Source organism: Malus sylvestris, chromosome 11 (assembly GCF_916048215.2).
Source record: "Malus sylvestris chromosome 11, drMalSylv7.2, whole genome shotgun sequence".
Classification (NCBI taxonomy): domain Eukaryota; kingdom Viridiplantae; phylum Streptophyta; class Magnoliopsida; order Rosales; family Rosaceae; genus Malus; species Malus sylvestris.
In genome coordinates this window covers 33,406,694-33,429,010 of record NC_062270.1, presented here as the reverse complement: position 1 = coordinate 33,429,010, position 22,317 = coordinate 33,406,694, and the positions used below count along the sequence as shown (strand labels likewise).

Genomic DNA, 22,317 nt, shown 5'->3' with positions numbered 1-22,317 from the left:
GTGTGTGTGTGTATGTATGCAAGGAGGAGACCTTATTTTAATTTGCGACTTGTATATCGTTCAAACAGTCAAATAAACCCTTTTGATGGTTTGTAAAACGTTCAATAAAGTAAATTTGATCAGCATACGTGTACATATTACTGTGCTCCTTTTATGGTAATAATAATGTTAATTGAAGTATACAGACAAGAAGTTACTTTGAATTTGTGTAGAATTCAAAGGAGAAAGAACTGACAATGAAATTCGCTTAATTAGTTTCACGTGCATTATATATATATATATATATATATATATATATATATATATATTTGGTCCTCGACATTTGGTGGTAAAAATAGAACATTAATTTTAAATTCGTCAAGAAAATGTCCCAATGCATGCTATATAGAGGGACCTTCAACGTGTTTGAAGGGTTCCCATTTATTTCCAGAATCTATCTGCTTAATGCTGGTCAAATCTTTTGTTTATTCACACTTATCAGTTTTGTCAAAATCAATTTGAACAGTAACACATTCCATTCTAAAAAACTTGAAAAATAGAGGCTTCGGAGGCTCTATTTAAAGCCGTTCATATTCAAAGCACATCTGGTAAGCACAATTCTCATTATTCAACAGAGTTAAAGAACAAGGTAGAAAAAGAAAAACTAGGGTTCCATACAAAAAACCATGAATCGTTCATCAGCCATTAGCTTGAAGCACAATCTTTTCAGCTTCCAAAAGCAAACCCAATTGGCCAAACGCGCCACGAAATCTTGCGATGTGTTTCTTAACCATAGAGGAATCGACACAAAGAGAACAATCGTCTCTTTGCTTTACGACCATCTTTCTCGACTCAACTTGCGCCCTTTCTTAGATAATAGGACCATGAGGCCTGGAGATAAACTGTTTGATAAAATTGATAGTGCAATAAGGGGCTGCAAGGTTGGTGTTGCTGTGTTTTCGCCTCGCTATTGTGACTCGTATTTTTGCCTTTATGAACTGGCCCTAATCATGGAGTCCAATAAGAAGGTCATTCCTATATTCTGTGACATCAAGCCCTCTCAGCTTCGTGTCGTGGACAATGGGCAATGTCCGCCGGAGAAGCTACAAAGTTTTAGGTTGGCTATTCAAGAGGCTAGGAATACCGTAGGGTTGACATACAACTCCTCAAAAGGGTAAGATCGACGAATCTATATTCATTTTTTCCTTTTAGGTTTATATAGACTACCAATACATAATATTTGCTGCTTAATAACCATTTCGTTTTTAGTTTTTAGTTTTTTTTTTTTTTTGAAAATTGAAAACTTGTTTGGTAACTATTTTCATTTAAAAAAAAATGAAAAATGAGAATTGAAGGCCAAATATGAGAACTCAATAAAGTTGTTTTCAATTTTCAATTTTCATTTTTCTAACACTGAAGAAGCTGTTTGATAACAACTTCGTTTTCAGTTTTTATATTCTCACTTGTTTTTTTTAACTGAAAACTAAAAATCGTGCTTGGAATAACTACTTTCAGTTTTCATTTTTAACCAGAAGTTGAAAACAAAAAAGTGAAACTACTTTCTTGAGTTTTCAAAAAATATTAGGTAGCCAACGTAGTATAGCGAAAAAGTACATCTGCAAATGCTTCAACAATTAATCCCTTTTGATTTTCTTACTGAATTTCCTTGCGGTTTCTTTTGGGTTATATAGGAACATGGCAGATGTTGTAACAACTGCTGCAGACATTGTAATCAACAGCCTGAGGGAGACTGAGAACTAAAGGCATTCTATGCAGCGTCTAAAAACTCCATTCGTTTATAATTACGATTCACGCTAAATAGTGAAGTTATCATCATAACATGAACTGATGATCCTTGATTACTTTAGTTAATTCATACTGCAATAAAGTAAATTTTGTATACAACGATTTTAATTACTATTTCCAAATTGTTTAATTCTTTTTTTCTATGTAACAGACACCATAGTTGAAGCTACGTGCCTGTTAGTTGACATGGAATTGTACTTTACGATATTCTTTGTAGTTGTATGCATTACAAAAGGTTCAATAAGAGTTAATGCACACAATTCAACCTTTGTTCATGAATTTCTGAATATTTGTTCATCAGTTTGATTCTTTGATCGGTGCGTATACTCTAGTAATTACTTATACATAATGGTAATTAAGAAGAGTACAGTCGGACGTTGATGAATTTATACTGTTATGTTCAAGGCAGGTAGCCAAAGGGGTACACCAAACCTATGAAGTTAACTAGATATTAGGAAAGTATTCATACCAGATGCCAAGATTAATACCATTCATGTACTTCTCCCTATTGCTACTTATTACCTTCATTGGCCCTTACAAAATTTCGATGGGAAAGAATGCAATCCTACAAAAACTGCCACCCTAGGGATTGAAAAAAACTGTACACATTATGGATAAATTGATCTGGCACTTTGATTCGAAGGGATTTTTCTCTGTCAAAAGCGCCTATCACCTAGCCTTCGAGGGGATCCAGCGAAAGAACGACGCTGCCTCTTTTTACAAAGTAGTCATTAGTGACGAAGATTTTCTGATGGTCCCAAAAAACCATTGTAAAAAGAACATTTTGCGACCATAAAATATGGGTCGTCGGTAACATGGCATGAAACAAATTTTTATTACTAACATACATAATATCCTTGGAAAAAGTCTCAAGTTTTGTTGGAAATTCACTTTTGTTTGGCGGGAAGAATTGGCGCTAGTTGTATTAATGATGAGTAAAGTTCTTATTGGAAATAGAATGGTTATTTCTGAAGGTTTACTCATGTTGATGAAATTGATTTAGTATTTTCGAGGGAAAAAAAGTCATCTCGGTAATGTCTTTATATTTTTGAGGGAAAAAAAGTCCTCTCAGTAATGCTTTTATATATTCGAGGGTGATTAGTTGTTGCCGGAAGTAATCATATTTTTTCCAACAAATTTTTTTCTTTGTCAGAATAAATTTTTAAGGCATATGGTTTTGTTAGAATCAATTATTTACCAATGGTTACATGTGTCGTTGGAATATTCTTGAAATAAGTTTGATGCTTAATTTAAACTCTACAATAAATAGATCATATAACTTAGAATACATATGGAGAAGATTCGACCATAAAATTAAAAATAAAACCGTTGAGCAAAAAGGTGTATAACTTAATATAGTATTCTATGATAAAGAAATAATTTGCTTGCCTTTGTTAACTCATAACATTTGTCATGGACATTGAACAAAGTATAACCACATCACTTCCACAACTAAATTTTCAGACAAAAAAAAAAAAAAAAAACACAATCACAATGAGAGCTTATCTCACAATTTCATCATCTTCGTCATCATTTTGGTTGACTTGAATACCCCCATGCGCCTCTTCTTCTTGGTATGGCTCATCATCATCATCAACATTAGGCATCTCATAAACATTTCTAGGCTTCGTGTAGTGGACTTATTGCAGTTAATTATGAGTTATTGAGAGACCTATTGTTTTCCTAATAGGTGGATATCAATAGGCTTTATGTGACTATAAAAGGTTGGTCCCTGCTCTCCAAAGATAAGCTTAATAGTGTGCTGAGTCCTATTGAAAGCATAAACATCCAGTTTTGTGAGAGTAGAAGACTATCTTTATTTTGAGCATCATGTCTTCTTCATCCTCAGGTGTGTGTTTAAATTTGTGTGTTAGTATTGACTCTGGTTAATTATGATTCTATGTGTTAGTTGATAATCATGTGTGTAAGCGATTCTTACTTGTGGTATCAGAGCATCAACGCACTTAGAGTTTAATTTTTGTCAATACTACTATAAGAGAGTATAGATTGAAAAGGAATTATTAAAAGTACAAAAGCTACCGTGTTTGTGATTTGTTTGATATATATATATAGAAAGCCTTTAAGGGAAGAGATCCCTATTTTTCAAAAAAAAATGGGGATACCCTCTTGATCGTTGGATTTGACTTTAATGAAATTATGTGGTTGAGATCTATTCAGCCTATTTGAAAACCTTATGCTATGGAAGGTAGAAATTTGTCTTCTTCCTTCTTCATTTTTTTTTTGTTCCTTGTCCTGGGCTTTCTGTTTTTCTTGCTTCCACATCATGATCATGTTTATATTATGGATTTCTTATCTCAATTTCTTAGAAATAAATCAGATAAGGTATGCTATGGCTTCTCAATTGCTTGTATATATACTTCTTTTGTTCCCCAAATTCAATTAATTTTAATTTTTCTTGGTTTATTGATGATGCTGGGATGAATTTTTTTTTTCCTGGAATAATTTGAAGTAACAAGTTCATATCACTTAATTGAAGAAAATTATAAAATTAGGGATTTTGTAAGGTTTTATTCTATTAAATACAAGAAGCATGTTGATTATTTTGTTTGAATCAACAATTATGTAATTCATCGATTTTGCTTATGATGAATTTTGTCTCTTAGGACAACAACCTGGACTTGGAGTTAATCTTTTAAGAAACAATGAGATTTTCTACTAAAGTGGATTTTTTTTTTTTTGTATTCTTATTAGATTGCTAAGAAATTCAACTTGTGATTTGTAAGTTATTCGATAGATTCATTTTTCCACAAGGGAATTATTTGTCTAGCCCAACTATGAATCAGTGTATAATGAAGCATGAAACATTTAGATTGTATATTTTTCATCTATCACAAAGGTGTTGAATTTTATATATGTTTAAGTGTTCTCTGTTTTGGTTATGCAACTTTTGATTATATCGTTAATCTCTGCCTAAAGGTGTTACTAATGATATTAGCATTTGTTTTTAAACCAGCGAAACATGTTGTTAATAGTTTTCTGGTTTAACTTTACTGTTGTTAGAAAAAGGCGATGACTGAAACTGTAAGGGGATAAATTCCAACATGTGACAAGGCCAAGGACTTTCTTGAAGCCATTGGACAAAAATTCAAAGAATCATAGAAGGCTGAAACTGGAAACTTCCTGACCTCACTCACCACCATGAAGTTCGATGGCACTACCAGTGTTAGAAAGCATATTCTGAAGATGGTGGACACTGCTAGAAAACTCAAAGAGTTAGAGGTACCAATATCTGATCAATTTTTAGTTCATATGGCACTGAATTCTTTACCTACCAAGTTTGGACAGCTTAAGGTCTCCTACAATACTCAAAAGGAGAAATGGGACATTAATGATTTGATATCTATCTGTGCTCAAGAGGAGGAAAGACAGAAAAATGAGAAGTATGAAGAAGTGAATTTGGTCCATGCTACAAAGGGTAAAAAGGTTGCATCTTCCTTCTCTGGTAAGCCTGTTAAAGGTTTTTCTTCTGCCGCTTCAAATGTGCCCTCTAAGAATGCCAACCCCCCCTAGAGGAGGACATAATCTTAATGTAAAGAAAACAGAACTGAAGCCATGTTTTTTCTGCAAAAAGACTGATCACTTAAGGAAAAATTGTGAGGGTTTCAAAGCATGGCTTGTTAAGAAAGGTACAATAAATGATTTTGTTTGCTTAGAGTCAAATTTGATTTTAGTCCCTTAAAACTCTTGGTGGTTTGACACTCGTTGTTCTGTACACATTACAAATTCTTTGCAAAGCTTCACGAAACAGGAGGGAAGAAATAAAGAATTCTACAATGTTTTCGTTGGGAAGGGATCAAAGCTAGCAGTCGAGTCTATTGGGATTGTCAAACTAAAGTTTTCTTTAGGTTTCGTTTTAGAACTCAATAATGTCCTTTATGTACCTTCGATGCGAAGGAATTTAGTTTATGTTTCAAAAATAGTCAAGTCAGGTTTTTCTTTTGTTGGAGACGATGATAGTGTCAAATTTTATCATAAAAATAAATTTGAGTGTTTGTTTGGCACTACTTTTCTTAAAGATGATTTATGGCAACTAGATTGCAGTTATATGGATGAATGCTTTAATGTTAAATGCAGTGGTTCGAAGAGAATGCTCATTAATGAAAAATCTTATATGCTTTGGCATAAAAGATTAGGGCATATCTCAAAAGAAAGAATTACGCAATTGATAAAGTAGGACATGTTACCAAAAATAGATTTAAATGATTATTCTGATTGTGTAGACTATTTTCAGGGAAAATTAACAAATGTTCGAAAAATTGGTTCTACAAGGAGTCAAAGTCTCTTAGAAATAATCTATACAGACGTTTGTGGTCCATTCTTGACTAAAACAATATGTGGAAATTCTTATTTTGTCACCTTTATTGATGACTTTTCGAGATACTCTTATGTTTATTTAATATCTGAAAAATTTGATGTGTTAGAATGTTTTAAAATTTTTCAAAATGAAGTTGAAAAACAACTTGATAAACATATTAAGATTGTGCGATCCGATAGAGGTGGTGAATATTTTGGTAGGTACACTAAAGCTGGACAACAAAAAGGAGCCTTTGCCCTGTTTATGGAGAAATATGGAATTGTGGCTCAGTACACAACTCCCAGCACACCTCAATAGAATGGTGTTGCTGAGAGACGAAATAGGACATTGAAATAAATGATCAGAAACATGTTTTCTCGGTCCAAATTACCTATTTTTCTATGGGGAGAAGCATTGAAGACAGCTAACTACATTTTGAACGGAGTCCTAAGTAAGTCAGTGAGTAAAGTTCCCTTTGAAATTTGGACTGGTAGAAAGCCTAGCTTTAATTATTTTAGAATATGGGGTTGCAAGGCTGAAGCTAGAATCTATAATCTAAGCGAAAATAAGTTGGATCCAAGAACAATTAGTTGTCGATTTATTGGCTATGCTGAAAGATCTAAAGGCTTTAAATTTTATTGTCCCGCTATGAACACAAGAATCCATGAAACACATAATGCCAAGTATATAAAAGATGCATGCATAGAAGATGACGTTGCTGAGTAATGCACTTTTGAAGAGATTAATGATAGTGATCATATATCTGTTGCTAATAATGAAATTATTAGTTTGCCACTAGTAGTTTCAAATCAACAGGTGCAAGTCAACGATCTGCTGATCATGATACAGTTGATCCTTGAATTGTCAATCATGAACAGCAACCCACTGAAATTGATATGGCAGATCATAATGAAGTGATTCCAATAAGAAAATATCAGAGACAAAAGAAGTCTGCAATTCCTTCCAATTATGTGGTGTATTTACAGGAGACATAATATGATTTTGGCGATGTGAGTGATCCAATTACATTTAATCAAGCTATGAACAATGAGTAGCGTGCATTGTGGATATCCGTTATGGAGGAAGAACTTAACTCTATGCAAAAGAATTCAGTTTGGACACTAGTTGAAAAAACTTCAGACATCAAGCCCATTAGATGTAAGTGGGTCTTTAAAACCAAGCGAGATTCTCAAGGAAGAGTTGAAAGGCACAAAGCAAGACTCGTGACAAAGGGTTTTACTCAAAGAGAAGGTATCGACGACACTGATACCTTTTCTCCAGTTTCTTCCAAGGATTCTATGAGAGTCATTATGGCTCTTACTGCCCACTTTGATCTTGAACTTCACCAGATGGACGTCAAGACTGCTTTTCTTAATAGGGATTTAGATGAAAATATCTATATGCAACAACCTCCAGGATTTGTTGAAAGGGGGAAATAATCTATGGTTTGTAAGCTCAACAAATCAATTTATGGTTTGAAACAAGTTTCCAGACAATGGTTTATCAAATTTGATCAGATCGTTACATCTTTTGGCTTTGTGGAAAACAAGCTAGATGATTGTGTTTATCTCAAGGTTAGTGGTTCTAATACATCTTTCTTGTACTTTATGTTGACGATATCTTATCGGCAAGTTCAGATTTGCAATTACTGATAAATACCAAGAAGATGTTGTCTAGTAGCTTTGAAATGAAGGACTTAGGATAAGCTCATTTTGTCCTGGGAATAGAAATAACCAGAGACAGAATGAGACGGCTCCTGGGATTATCACAAAAAATTCCATTGATAGAATTCTTAAGAGTTTAACATGGAGAAATGTTCAAATGGTGAGTTGCCAATAGGAAAATGAGATAAACTAAACAAGGATCAATGTCCTGCAAAGAAGGAAAATATGAAGGATAAACCATATTCGTCACTTCTAGGAAGCCTAATGTATGCTCAAGTTTGTACCCGACCGGACTTGGCGTTTGTTGTTAGCGTACTTGGTAGATTTCAATCAAATCTTGGAGAGCCTCATTGGATAGCTATTAAAAAGGTGCTAAGGTATCTGAAAAGAATGAAAGCCTACATGTTGGTGTATAGTGATGTGGAAAATCTTGAAATGATTGCATACTCGGACTCAGATCTTACTGGCTGTACAAATGATAAAAAGTCAACCAGTGGCTTTATTTTTCTTTTGGCTAGAGGAGCAGTTTCTTGGAAAAGTGCTAAGTAAGGATATGTTGCTACTTTGACAATGCAAGCAGAGTTCATTGCTTGTCATGAAATATCTAAACAAGCATCCTGGCTCAGAAATCTTATGACTGCTATGAAGGTTGTTGATTCTATTCAAAAGCCTTTGAAGATTTATTGTGACAGCGGCTGTGTTCTTTTTGAAGAACAATAAGAAAACCTCAGCTGCAAGGTTGATGGATACAAAGTATTTGTTGCTAAGAGATGAAGTAAGGAAAGGGATAGTTGAAGTTGAGCAAATTGAAACTCATTCAATGGTGGCCGATCCATTAACAAAGCCTTTGCCTTTGGGAGTATTCAAGAATCATGTGTCGAAGATAGGAGTAGTTGAATCTTTTGATGATCTTTATTAGTTGGAGTAAGTCATAATTTTTTATTTACATCTGATAAACTTATCTTGTCCACTTCTTTGTTGATATCCTCTTAATTATGTTTCATGTTGTGATTCAATGTTTGCTCATTCTATAAAGAGCTATATTGGTTGACACTGCAATAAACAAGTTTGTTTTTAAGTAAACTTGAAGTTTGGACTAATTATGTGGGAGTATTAAGATATGACACTTCCAATACTACATTATTTGGCATATAGCTTTGTAATTAGTAGAGTTAAGCTTTGGTGATTATAAAGTAATGATGCAGCTGATATGCATCAACATTTCTATAGTTCTGGGTTTGATTTAATTGATTACATCTAGGGGTGGAAAAAATTCCCAAAATTCCCAAATCAAACCAAAAAAATACCGATCCCAAACCAAAAATGTCCCAAACCGATTTTCCCAAAATTTCGGTATTCCCAAACCGAAAAAATACCGAAATTTCGGTATGGGATTCGGGATTGCCTTTCCAATATTTCGGTATTCCCATACCGAACCAAAAATATATATTTTTAATTATTATATATATATATATTATTTTTTAATTATAATTAGAATTAATTTGAACCGTTGGATTGTTTCAAATTAATCTATGCTGTCCATCTATTCCTTGTTAGGCTTTCAGGTTTCAGCTTTCTTTGTTATGCTTTTCGCTTTTTGATCCATCTGTTTTTACAGAAACTTCATGAAGTTCAGATTCCAATCTGCATTTTTTTGCTCATTGTTTTGCAGGACCAATTTGGTGTAAGATCCTTAAGGGAGACTCCTGAGGAACTAATGGCTGCCTTGTACCTGCAAGTGAGTATTGTAAGCCAGACCCTCATTTTTGTGACTCGATCTCGCGGCTTCTCCTTTATGGAACGCCCTGGAATGCTTTTACTCGGTGCTTTCATGATCTCGCAGCTGGTAAGAAGAATGCCGCTTATATCCTCTATTAAATACAGGAAGTTTTTATGTATATGTTATCGAAAGCTGAAGTTTATCCTTTCTTCATATTGCAATTTTGATAGCAGTATATGCCAACTGGAGTTTTGCAAGAATACACGGGCTTCACCATAAAACTATTTCGGGATTCTCGAAAATTTGGTTTGGGATCGGTATTGAAATTGGGATTCCCGAAAATTTCGGTTTGGGAATCGGGACAAGGGTTTCGGTATGGGATCCCATACCGAACCACCCCTAATTACATCTATGTTTAAGTTGATAATCTTGTTATATAAACTCAATGATCATTGTTAACTTAATTCTATACAATTCAATACTATGTGATTATGTATACTCAAGTGGAAGAATGTAAGAATTTGAGTAGACATAATCATTATTTTGATAGAAGTGTATTGATTAAGTTAATAGAGTTTTGTAACAGTAGGTTATATGAAACATTCAAAACAATAATGTAGTGGACTTATTGTAGTTAATTATGAGTTATTGAGAGACCTATTGTTTTCCTAATAGGTGGATATCAATAGGCCTTATGTGACTATAAAATGGTTGGTCCCTGCTCTCCAAAGATAAGCTTAATAGTGTGCTGAGTCCTATTGAAAGCATAAGTATCTAGTTTTGTGAGAGTAGAAGACTATCTTTATTCGAGCATCATGTCTTCTTCATCCTTAGGTGTGTGTTTAAATTTGTGTGTTAGTATTGACTCTGGTTGATTGTGATTTTATGTGTTAGTTGATAATCATGTATGTAAGCTATTCTTACAAATACTCCATACCAAGGCACACTATCAATCTGATTCCCCCCCTTAACCATAACTCCACAATTTTGTGTTTTTTTTATTCTCATCACGTTGCAATGTATGAAACCTAAACCCACTCATATATTAACCAGGATAATAATTTACTCGCCTTTCCGGACCGCGAGCCAACGAAAGCATTTGCTTATCATAGTATAGTTGTTTGATCTGCACATATAGAAAGAAAAATATTGTAGAAACAATATATCTAATAATCAATATTTCACATAAATATTATACATACCTTCTCATGAAACCAATTCAAAAATTGAAGACTATATGACTCCTCCACATTTCTAACACCAGAATGCATTAGAATATTCTTATATGTTCTCTGCGTATATAACAAGGAGTTAGTGAAATTCGTATATTAAAATATTGTAATCCTAAAAATAAGTAGTAAAATATCGAAAGCTAAAAGTTCATATGGTATGAGAGATTTCTTACTGAATAAAAGGTAGACATTCATCACAATTTTGTAAGACATAAAACTTGGTAGCCTCAAGGAGTTCGATACCCATCTCTTCAAGTACACCTTTCCCAAAAGATTTACCGGGTGTTGAAAAAATAGGTAATCGAGATGTATCAATTGACGATTGACCTCCATCATCATTTATATCCCTTTGATTAAACTTAGTTTCAACTTGATGCAAATAACGAGAGCAAAATGTTATGCATTCATCTTCTAAGTAGCCTTCCTCAATAGATCATTTTGGACGAGCCTTATTACGAACATAACCTTTTAGTTTATGCAAATACCTAACCAGATAGTAAAAATTGAAATTAGAGAATATAACTTGATATCAAATAAAATGTTATGTAATAATAATATTTGAAAATTGACATTACATTTTCACAGGATACATCCACCTATATTGCACTGGACCCGCCATTTTTGCCTCCGATGCTAAATGACAAGTTAGATGAATCATGATGTCAAAGAAGGCATAAGGGAATATTTTTTCCATCTTGCATAATGTAATAGCAATTTGATTTTTCAAGAACATTCAAATCTTCTTCTCTCAACACTTGATCACACAATTCCTTGAAAAAAATAAGAAAGCTCAATGAGGGGCTCACACACATCTTTAGGCAATAACTCTCGAGCTATAAGGGGAAGTAATCTCTCCAAGAAAATGTGACAATCATGGGTCTTCATACCAGAAATTAATACTACGTTATCCAACAACCACATATCAAGATAAATTTCCAGAGTATCCATCTGGAACTTGTAATTCAAATAACCATATATTCACCTGGGAGAAAATCAAGCTTACCATCCTCTCTTACTTATGAATGATATCTTTCCCTTATACCCATTTCGTGAAGATCAAGATGAGCATTTAAAGAGTCATTTCTTACCATCAATGCTCATCATTGTGCCAATCACACTCTCAAATTCATTTTTCTCGATGTGCATAACATCTAAGTTGTGACACACCAAAAGTGTTTTCCAATAAGGTAATTAAAAAAAATATAGAATGTGTTTTCAAATTATGCTTCATTTCAAACCCAGGTATCATCTGCTTGTTTTGCTTGTCATGCGTTATTTTCTTAATTCATCCAGTTCTTGTATAACATCATCACTAGATGGTCTATTGGGTGTAACCGTTTTCTCTCTTGTATTATCGAACTTGCTATTTTGCTTACGCCATGAGTGGTTAGACGGTAAAAATTGTTTGTGACCCATATAACACATTTTTGACCCATGAGATAATCGGCGATGTGAAGTCTTAGAGGCACAATATGGGCACGGATCGAACCCTCAGACGAGCTGCTAAGCTCACGGATCGAACCCAAAGACCACACCAATGTACTCCCCTCCTTTTCACGAACTCAACCATGTTCTTGAAACCTAGTTTAGACGAGTTTTGACTCATTAACTCGTGAGGTTCGAACTCGGGCACACTGAGTTTGACGTATTTTTGAACGAGTTAGGATGATTTGAAGCTTGGGAAGGCTTCTACACAACTTTTTGAAGGTCCTAGGCTTGTTTTGGAAGAAGGTTGACGTGAAACGACTGAGTTTCGATGAGTTCATTTTTGGCCAAACGTTTCGAGGCTTTTTCCAATGACCTCCGTCCACTTTTTGGACTCTAAACAGGTATAACGTGATTCTACTCTTTCCTAGCTTCAAATCCATGTATAGTACGTCGAAAATGGTTGAGAAATGAAGAAGAATAATGAATTTGAAATTTTTCCAGAAATCCGGCGAAAAATCGAGTTCCAGACGGCGGCGAGGGCGAGGGTGATCGGAGAAGGTGACGGAATATTCTGTCAGAGTTGACGGAATATTCTTGACGGCGTCAGGTAACGCCGTTAACGTTTGTTAGCTTTTAACGAAATATTTCGTGGAATATTCCTGATGGCATTGGCCTGAGCGTGGGGCGCGTTTGGCCGTGCCTTTGACGTTGCATGGGGGCGCGTGAGTCGTCCAAATTTTTTTTTAAAAATTTGGGGATGTTCGTGACGTTGAGTAGGTCACGATGGTATATTTAAACCTTAGGTTTGAGCCAACTATGAGCGTTTTATTTAAGTTTCCGTATATGTGCTTTAATTAATTATATTTTAGTTATTTCACATATAGGGGAAACATATCTCGAGGACGTTTGAGGCCAAGCTAGGCTTGGGGGTTACGACCTAGCGACGTACTTATGAGTGGACAGTTGTTTTATACCTATACATATTTATAGTATCTATAAATGAGTATTTACTTCACTTTGCGTGTGTGTGTGTGTGTATATATATTGCCAAAGAATTAATAACTGCTATATAATTGTGATAATTGCTGCTTTATGGTTGAGATATTACTGTCATGGCATTCATACATATTTGTACATGCTCATCTTGCTGCCATGGTGTTAGTACTCGCCCTAGGGTCAGGGCCAGTTCTTCACATGTATGTTCACATCGCACTGTTCGCTCGTCTTGGGTCCAAGTTAGGTGCCAGTCCTGTTGGGTAGATTGCATTAGGCAATCCGACTTGTATGTGACCGTGCTTCTGTACCAGTCTTCACGTGATCATAGTACTAGAGCATATTGATTACACTCAGTCCTGTTCGTGTCAGAAATTATCTGTTTGAACTTGTATGTCAGCTTAGATGGATGAGCACTTAGCTATACTTGATTATCACATGATTATATTATTGTGGCATTTGATACATCATGATTTGGCATAATTCTGATTATTATACTACTATAATGCTGTTGATTTATTGGTTACACACCTACGTTTCAAGGAAACTATACTTGTTTTACGGCGAGGGGTTAGTATATTCGAAAATAAAGGATTTCGTATAAGCATTGTTTTGCTGACCCACTCAACTTTTTTTTTCGCTCCTCCAGGATCTAGATAGCTGTACTCTTTGTGGCACTCGAGGGATCCCGGCGGTTCTGACTTTCTCTTCTGTTTGGACGTACGAACTTATTACTGTTGTGTAATAAGTGTGTTTGTACCATACTTAGGGCCTCCGTATTTAGATCTCGTATAAACACTCGGGGGACTCAAATGTAATTATGTAATAAAGGAAGGGGCAAATATGTAATAAGTGATAAACCCTTATTCTATAAAAGGACCCCTCACTCTCCTTATTAAGGGAGCCAAGTTTAGGCCAAGATTGAGGGCAAGGCTTAGGCCACATAAAATGGGCTAGAGAGAAAATAGGCTAAAGAGCACACTACCTCTAGCCTTCTTGTATATTCACCATTCAGAGTGAGCCAATATCAACATCAGTGTGGACGTAGCCTAAACATTGGGGTGAACCAATATACATCTTGTGTTCTTTACTTTCTTGCAGATTCACGGTCGGATTTACGTTGTTCCAAGACCCCTCCGGTTTTGTGCATCAACAAAGTGTACTTTAACTACTTTGACTACTATTATGTAGTCTCACTGTCTATTACGCTCTAAATAATTGTAGTGGGTTCGTCCCACGAATGCGCACTCTTTCCCTTTTATCATTTAGTATAATTTGTTTTAATTTTATTCAATTTTTGCATTACTTACCCTTATGGTTACGTCACCTCACGGTGATGGCCAGCATGCTTCGACCTTTTTAGGTCGGGGTGTGTCATGAAAGTTGGTCAGATGCTCAACATGAAGATCAATAGTGCATCATACTTTTATTTTGATATTACCAAATATCTGAACTTGTTATGTTTTATTTGTGGGGTATTGCTTTTTTTTTTCCTTCCAATTTAAGTATTGTCTATTTTCTTGTTTAAATAATTTTATGAATAATTTCGTTTGGATGTTGAGAAATTTAATACAATGGTTTGGTGAATTTATTAGTAACGATCACATACCTATTTTTATCATATTTTAATATCAATATATAATTTAATTATAAATACAATAATAACGTTTTCGATTTTAAATTCCTCTCGTTAATGTGCACATTTCTAACAAAGATGTTCCTATAGGAAATACCCATTTTCAACCAAATATTGGTTATGAAAAAAATTTGAGACGACTAAATATGGTCAATAATATATATTTCCAATGAAGCTTCACCATCATAAATATATATTACCAAAGAAACTTCACCATTGCAAATATATATATTCGACAAGGCTTCATTGTCGATAATATATATATTTTTGACGAAGCTTGCCATTGCAAATATGTATTACAGACAAAGCTTCACCATTGAAAGTACATATTTTCGACGATGCTTGATCATCGCAAATATGTTTTTGTGCCTATTTATGTTCAGCCGTTATGTATTTTCGACAACCTCGTATGGTCAGTAATTGTAATTGCGATGATTGTGCACTCTCGTAAATAAAGATTATTTTGTTGGAAAAAGATTTTATGACACAATTGTTTGGTCGATAAAAAGTAATCGCAAAAAACATTTGTCATCATTTGAAAAGTAATTTCGACAACTCTATAAGTATTTGTGACCACAATTCCATGTCGAAAATAAAATAAGTTTGCCATTTTGAACATTCATTTCCGACATAAATATAACTATTAACAAAGAGTCATGTGTGTCGAAAATGAATTAATTTTGACGGCTAGTTGGAACAAAAGTATTTCCAATGGGACAATTTTCGACGCCCAGCAAGGGCCTTTTTCTGTTGGAAATAAGTACTTGTGAATGCAAAATGCCGTTTCCGACGGTATTTGACCCTCACTATTGACACTTTATTTTGTAATGTAGGTGGGTTAAACCTCATCCGGGTTATTTGAAAGTCAACGTCTACAATGCTTGGATCGAGGACAGGAAATAAGGCGGTGTGGGTGTTGCCATTCGCAATGATCAAGGGGCTTTTGTGGATGCTAGGGCATTGCGTTTTGACTTTGTATTTTCCCCGTTGCAAGTGGAAGCCTTGACGGCTAGAGAAGGTGTGGCGTTGGCAATGGAAAGAGGTCTTCATCATCTAATTATTGAGAGTGATTCTCTTCAGATCATGAAAACGTTGCACGAGAGTTCTTCGGATATGTCTACGATTGGTCATATTGTGGAGGATTCTAAGGCGGTGCTGCTTATGATCACTGGAGTTCTGGTTGCCCATACTCGTCATCAAGCCAATGTATTGCTCATGGTTTAGAGTCATGCTCTCAATATGGATACTGCCTCTTGTTCATGGTTTGAGGAACCTCCTGATTTCATTTCGTCTTCTTTTCATTTGGAATGTACTGATGGTGGCAGTGTGTTGCCTTCTTGATTTGTTATCCGTTTTTTTATTATCAATGAAACTTTCGTTGCGCTCAAAAAATAAAAAGAAGTTATTGTGTTTATGTACCAACAAAGTGACTCAGACCATGTCTTGTTTTTTTTTTTTTTTTTTTTTAAGCATAAGCATGGTAAAATTACGTCTAAGTTGTGTATGTGAATGATATGGTTGTCACATACAATGATTTAGATGAAGAGAGTGACTACAAAACTATGTCAAAAAGAAATTTGACATGAAAGACCTACTTGCGTGTTAGAGACTGAAGTTAATTTCCTAATCAAGACAAAATGATTTTTCATTTTCAAAGAATGTATTTATGTATTATTAGGTTTGTTGATCGAGACATGGATGCTTGTTGATCGAGACATAGATGTTTGCTGCAAATGGGCTGATACACCTATTATACAAAATCACAAGCTAAGTGATTACCTATCAGGTTCCAACCAATAGTAAGGAGCTATATCGGCGAATTTTTGGAACTTATTTATTGCTTACTTGAACATATATTAACTATGTTTGAATTGTAGTAAATCAATTGATGCATGCATGAACTGAAGATCGTATATGATCGATTGTTGTAATTCATACTAGGAGTCACTGGCACTTTGCTCCCAGAAAGAGATTAATGTTCACTTAACATTGGAAGGGTATAACTGACGATGACTAAGCTATATCTATTACTGACAGAAAGCCTACATGTCCATACTTAACGCTTGTCGAAGGCAACCTAGTTTCTTGGAAAATCAGTTTTCTATTTGTAAAGATTGAATACGAACCGGAAGATATAGTTGCTAATGGCATCTCTAATCAAGTGCATTTGGCCAATATTAGCTCCAAAACTTGAACAAAACAATCTCCAACCAAAAAGCATTTTGCAAATGGGCTTATTTTAGGGGCTAAAGCCCCTAAAGGGCTAAAATGTGACCGTCCCCATACTTAAGTTTTTTTGTTTTTGGAACCCTTTATTAGTTGTCCATGGTTTGGAGAGTGGTTAAGGTTATTTCTATAGGGGGTTTACAACTAATTTTGCAAGTTGAAGTTGGCAATTAGCATGCAATTAATTAAAAATATGTTTGTTGACTTTGTAGTATAACCTTTGTATCTCTCTCTATATCTCATGAATAGAGATGAGTAGTATATATGATATAAAAGTACCCAATAATCAAGTTTTTAACACATATCACTTCCTTGAAGTAAAAGCAAATCCCCATCTCCACACATGTATAGAGTATGGTACCACAACCAAATGAATTGAACATGTTATGACACTGATGTTAACCTGCTGATCTGCACGCGTAAATTGATATCTTCTTGGGCCAAATAAGTCTTCCCCCCCACTCAATATGTCTTCCAAAAAAAAAAAGAGTCTTCCCCCCACTTCTCACAAAAAGACATGGACCCTGAGAGTAGGTAGGCTCCTTTTGCAATGGAAGCCAGCTCATCTACATATATACATGCCTGTACATGATGTTTTCTGGTCGTGGCCTACATATATATATAGTGCATACACTTCACCTCCGCACTTTCGTTTTGACATTTGACTTCCACGCCCACCCCATAGTTATACTAATCCATTCACAAAACAACTCTTAGAATTAACCTCATATGTTTTTAGATATGATTATTAATTAACCGCATTTCAATTTGTTGTGTGATCTTTATCGTCTTTCGATTTCAGCGTGGCAACTACTTGCATGCATGATTTGGCTATAATATTGGTTTAGTGCCCCATGGTGCATTATTTACGAGTGGAACTATTTGCAATTAGCATGCATTAATTATATTAAAATTCTTGTATTGGATTTGACCATTAGATTGATTAGGTGCATAATTGATCATAAACCATTTTCATCTTCAACTTATCTTTTTTTCTTCTAAAATTGGGGTGTCTACTTTGCAGAGGCAAATTAGACCAATTGGTTAGAGCAGTGTGTCTCTTCTTTTACACTCAACTTCGGATCCACTTATAAATTAAAAGAGTAGTTTAAAATTGATCATAAACCACTGTCGTCTTCAACTTGTCTTTTTCCTCTAATATTGGGTTGGTATCTTTACAATTGTGAATTAGACCAATTGATCAGAGTAGTGTATATCTTCTTTTATTCCCAACTTTAGATCCCCTCCTTATAAATTAGAAGAGTAATTTAATTAGTATTGATCATAAAGCACTGTCCCTTCAACTTTTTGTTTTTTCCGTTTAGTTTGGGGCGGCAACTTTTGTTTAAGCATTAAATTACACCTATATAAATCCACATTGCCTTCACTCTTCATTCTAGCAATTACTCCTCCTTTCTTGAGCCTTCTATTATATACCTTGTTAGTTATTTCCTCTCACCACTATTTGAATTCAAGATCTTCCCTTTAGATTTATCGAAGATGGTTATTGCTAAGCTGTTTGTAGTGTTTCTACTATTGCAAATGATGAGTGGCTTCGTATTTCGAGCAAAGGGTTTGAGTATGGGCTATTACATTATGAGCTGCCCGATGGCTGAACTTATTGTGAGAAATACAGTCACCAGGGCCTTGCAAGCTGATCCAACCTTAGCTGCAGGTCTAATCAGAATGCACTTCCATGACTGCTTCATAGAGGTGCTCTCTCTCTCTCTCTCTCTCTCTCTCTCTCTCTCTCTCTCTCTCTCTCTCTCTCTCTCTCTCTCTCTCTCTCTCTCTCTCTCTCTCTGTGTAAACACACAACAGCAATACCTCCTTTCTCATTATTTAAAATTTTTAGGTAGGCACAACGATAGGCTTGGTGTGGCGAGATCACTAAGCAAATATGTCTGCATGGTATTAAATAATGCATACATACAAATTCACAGTGCTTTCGTGTTTGTGTTTTCAGTTGCTATTACGTACCAAAGATATTTTCAAATAAGTCCTTCCATTTGGTATCTTAAAGCTGTTTACCATGATTTCGGCTTTAGTTTGTAATTTTTACGTAGCTTTTTGTACTTGGAAATATATGAAAGAAGTAGACAAGATGAAGTGCATATGAAATTAGAAACGAAATGATTATAAAAAAACCCTGACCTTTTCTTTTTTGTTGTTTGTAAGAAGTGCTATGTGTTACATCTTCACTCGTTCCCTTGTTATTCACATATCATGCACTTTTCAATCAGCATATCATCACACGTTACACACCCACCTAAATAGAAAAATATTTTTTTTTTCCTTGTGTATGGTCAAGTATTCACGTTAAAGAAACTTTGTTAGGGATTCGATCACTACATACATTCGTTATTAATTAATATTAGAATTTTGGTTTTGTAACTATTGGATAATTAGGGATGTGATGCGTCAATTCTCCTGGATTCAACAAAAGATAACACAGCAGAGAAGGACTCTCCAGCAAATTTGAGCTTGCGTGGCTATGAAGTTATAGATGCTGCAAAAGCGGAACTTGAAAAAAAATGCCCTGGCGTGGTCTCTTGCGCCGACATAGTTGCAATGGCTTCTACATATGCAGTTTTTGCGGTAAGTAGGTGATGTGGCGATGACTTTGAATAAATTAACATAAACCTCTACTACAAATTTAAACTACTTTGAAAAGAGTCCTGTTGCACCTAAACCATTCATCTTCCTTGGCGAACACCATCTTCCTTCATGCCATTGTGTTGTGCATCAAATAAAAATTGTTGCTGAGTCTGATTAGTTCTTTTGTTTATATTATGGATTAACCAGCCACTAAAAAGCTTTCTTGTCAATCAAGGACATACTTAAGAAATTTGATGTAAATCAGTTTTAGGGTTAAAACCTCATCCCTTTCCAGGAAGATTCAATATTTTTTCCCTGGCTATATCCAGACTCAAATTCTGGGCTAAGAAACTGGGGGATCTTCAGTGATTGAACCAAACAGAAAAAGAAAAAATTAATTTAACAGGGCGAGAGTTCTGAATCTATCTTCTTCAGCCCACTTTTTATACCTTCCCATCATTTACAGACAACCCATGAAAATATAGTATTGATAATGTAGGATTTGAGAGAGGGGAGAGAATAGGAAGAGGAAAGTGAAAAAGTCAGTTAGGTTGTATGGAGCGAGATTGATATATCCATAATTAAGTTCTTGTCATCTTAATTAACAATGGCATAGGGAGTTAGATGAAGATGGAGGCTTCGAAGTGTTTAAGTTTCCATAACCTAATAATTTTTTCTTAAATTTTTTTAATTGATTAAAGCCTTTTTATTTCCATGTCATCAACTCCACATCATTTAGTAGTTTAGATGAGTCATATTAGTTTTATTTAGGATCATTGGATTCAAATAGATCTAAAGACTAACTAGGAGTATAAAAGTATATATATATTAAGTGTATAGAAGAAAGTCACCTCTTATTCTCAATTGCACTATGTTATTCATGCATATTCCTCAATTTATTATTATTATTATTATCATCATCATCGTCGTCATCATCATCATTAATTAATGAAATTCTCTTTATCAACCAAAAGAGGATGAAAAGACAATTTAGTCTTTTATCACACAAAAAAAAAATGATGGGCAATAATATAATTTCACAGATCCAAATTTTACTGTTTTTTTGTTGAAACCTCACCTACAGGTGATGTTAAAATATCTTTAATATTTAAAAAAAAAAATCCTTCCACCCCCCCCCCACGTTCTCTCTTTCTCTCTCCCTCTCTCTTTCTCATTTTCTAAAAAAATGTGTTCGTACACAAAAATGTGTAGGCAAATGCTAGTTATTATTATTTTAGGTTGTTATTACAAATGGTCTTTATGTGTTGCAAATACATAATTTTGGTCTTTTATGTTTGAATCAATCAATATCATCGTCCACGTTTTCAAACACACAAAGACCATTTGTAAAAAAAACCCTAAAATACCACAATTGATTGGTTGATTCAAAACATACAAGACCAAAATGTATTTACATAAAACACCATTTGTGATAAAAATCCTAATATTTAAAAAAAATGATTAAATTTAAGTTTTGTTTAATGGGACTTAACTAACAACAGGCTGGGGGTCCGGTTTATGACATACCCAAAGGAAGAAAGGATGGAAGGAGGTCTAAAATAGAAGACACAAGGAATCTGCCTCCACCCACTTTGAATGCCTCTGAGCTCATTACAATGTTTGGGCAACATGGATTTAGTGCTCAAGAAATGGTTGCTTTATCTGGTACAATTATATGATCCAATTTACAATCTACAAGTTTCGATGTTATTTTCTTGATATGTTATATTGTTAAATTGTCAATTGGTCCGTTTTTCTTTTTCTTTTTTGGATTAGTTAAAATGTTATTTCACCAATAGTGTCTTTCAATTTCTACCCAATTAATAGTTCAAATTGACGGTCAGATTGTCATTTTAGAGAATATTTAAGTTTAATGCTTGTATACTTACGTTGAAATTTTCGGTACTTTGTAGGTGCTCACACACTAGGTGTAGCCAGGTGCTCGTCGTTCAAAAACCGATTGAGTGATAATGTGGACCCAGATTTAGATTCAGGTTTTGCAAAGCAACTGACCAAAACATGCAGCGCAGGCGATAATGCCGAGCAACCCTTCGATGCAACGAGAAACAATTTTGATAATGTCTACTTCAACGGACTGCAAAGGAAGGCTGGAGTCCTGAGTTCTGATCAAACCCTATTTTCCAGTGCAAAAACTAGAAACATTGTAAATGGTTATGCCTTCAACCAAGCCATGTTCTTCTTAGATTTTCAACAGGCAATGGTGAAAATGAGCACCCTTGATGTCAAGGAAGGTTCCAAAGGAGAAATAAGAACAAATTGCCGCAAAATGAACTAAGGAAGAAGAGTACTTTTTTATGGAGAGAGTTGCGCGTTCATCTCTTCTTCATTGTGAATTATTGATGGGTAAAACAATATCTGTCATTGTTTAATAGATAAGTTACATATATAATCTGTTGTCCTTTGAGCTTGTTACTTGTACTGTTTCTTTGTAGTATTTGTACTTAGCTTTTCGCGTAAAGCAGACTGAAGCCCAAAATACTAACTACAAAACCCTGTCATCACCTAATTAGCAACACAAAACCAGATGTCAACAATTAATCTCTTGGTGACCGTCTTAAAACGGTCAATATAATTGGTACTGTGGGTGCAAATTTTCGCCTTCTTTTTCTTGGATGAAAATGCACTTGTAAAACAATTAACACCTAAGATCAAGGTCAAAAGCCTCACGCGCCCATGATGAATGGGGGAGGGTTTTGGCC

The 22,317-nt window shown here is 34.8% G+C and overlaps 2 protein-coding genes across 2 annotated transcripts; both read left to right on the top strand.

Annotated features, from left to right (window-relative positions):
• Nucleotides 1-589: 589 nt before the first annotated feature.
• Nucleotides 590-2,050, top strand: LOC126591343 (TIR-only protein-like). The gene is made up of 2 exons (XM_050256999.1): nucleotides 590-1,153; nucleotides 1,671-2,050. The coding sequence occupies exons 1-2, from the start codon at nucleotides 666-668 to the stop codon at nucleotides 1,738-1,740; spliced, it is 558 nt and encodes a 185-aa protein (XP_050112956.1). The 5' UTR covers nucleotides 590-665; the 3' UTR covers nucleotides 1,741-2,050.
• Nucleotides 2,051-18,334: 16,284 nt separating this feature from the next.
• LOC126591493 (peroxidase 47-like) lies at nucleotides 18,335-22,030 on the top strand. The gene is made up of 4 exons (XM_050257189.1): nucleotides 18,335-18,712; nucleotides 19,409-19,597; nucleotides 21,100-21,262; nucleotides 21,511-22,030. Exons 1-4 carry the CDS (start codon nucleotides 18,500-18,502, stop codon nucleotides 21,891-21,893), a joined length of 948 nt encoding a protein of 315 aa, XP_050113146.1. The 5' UTR covers nucleotides 18,335-18,499; the 3' UTR covers nucleotides 21,894-22,030.
• Nucleotides 22,031-22,317: the final 287 nt, after the last annotated feature.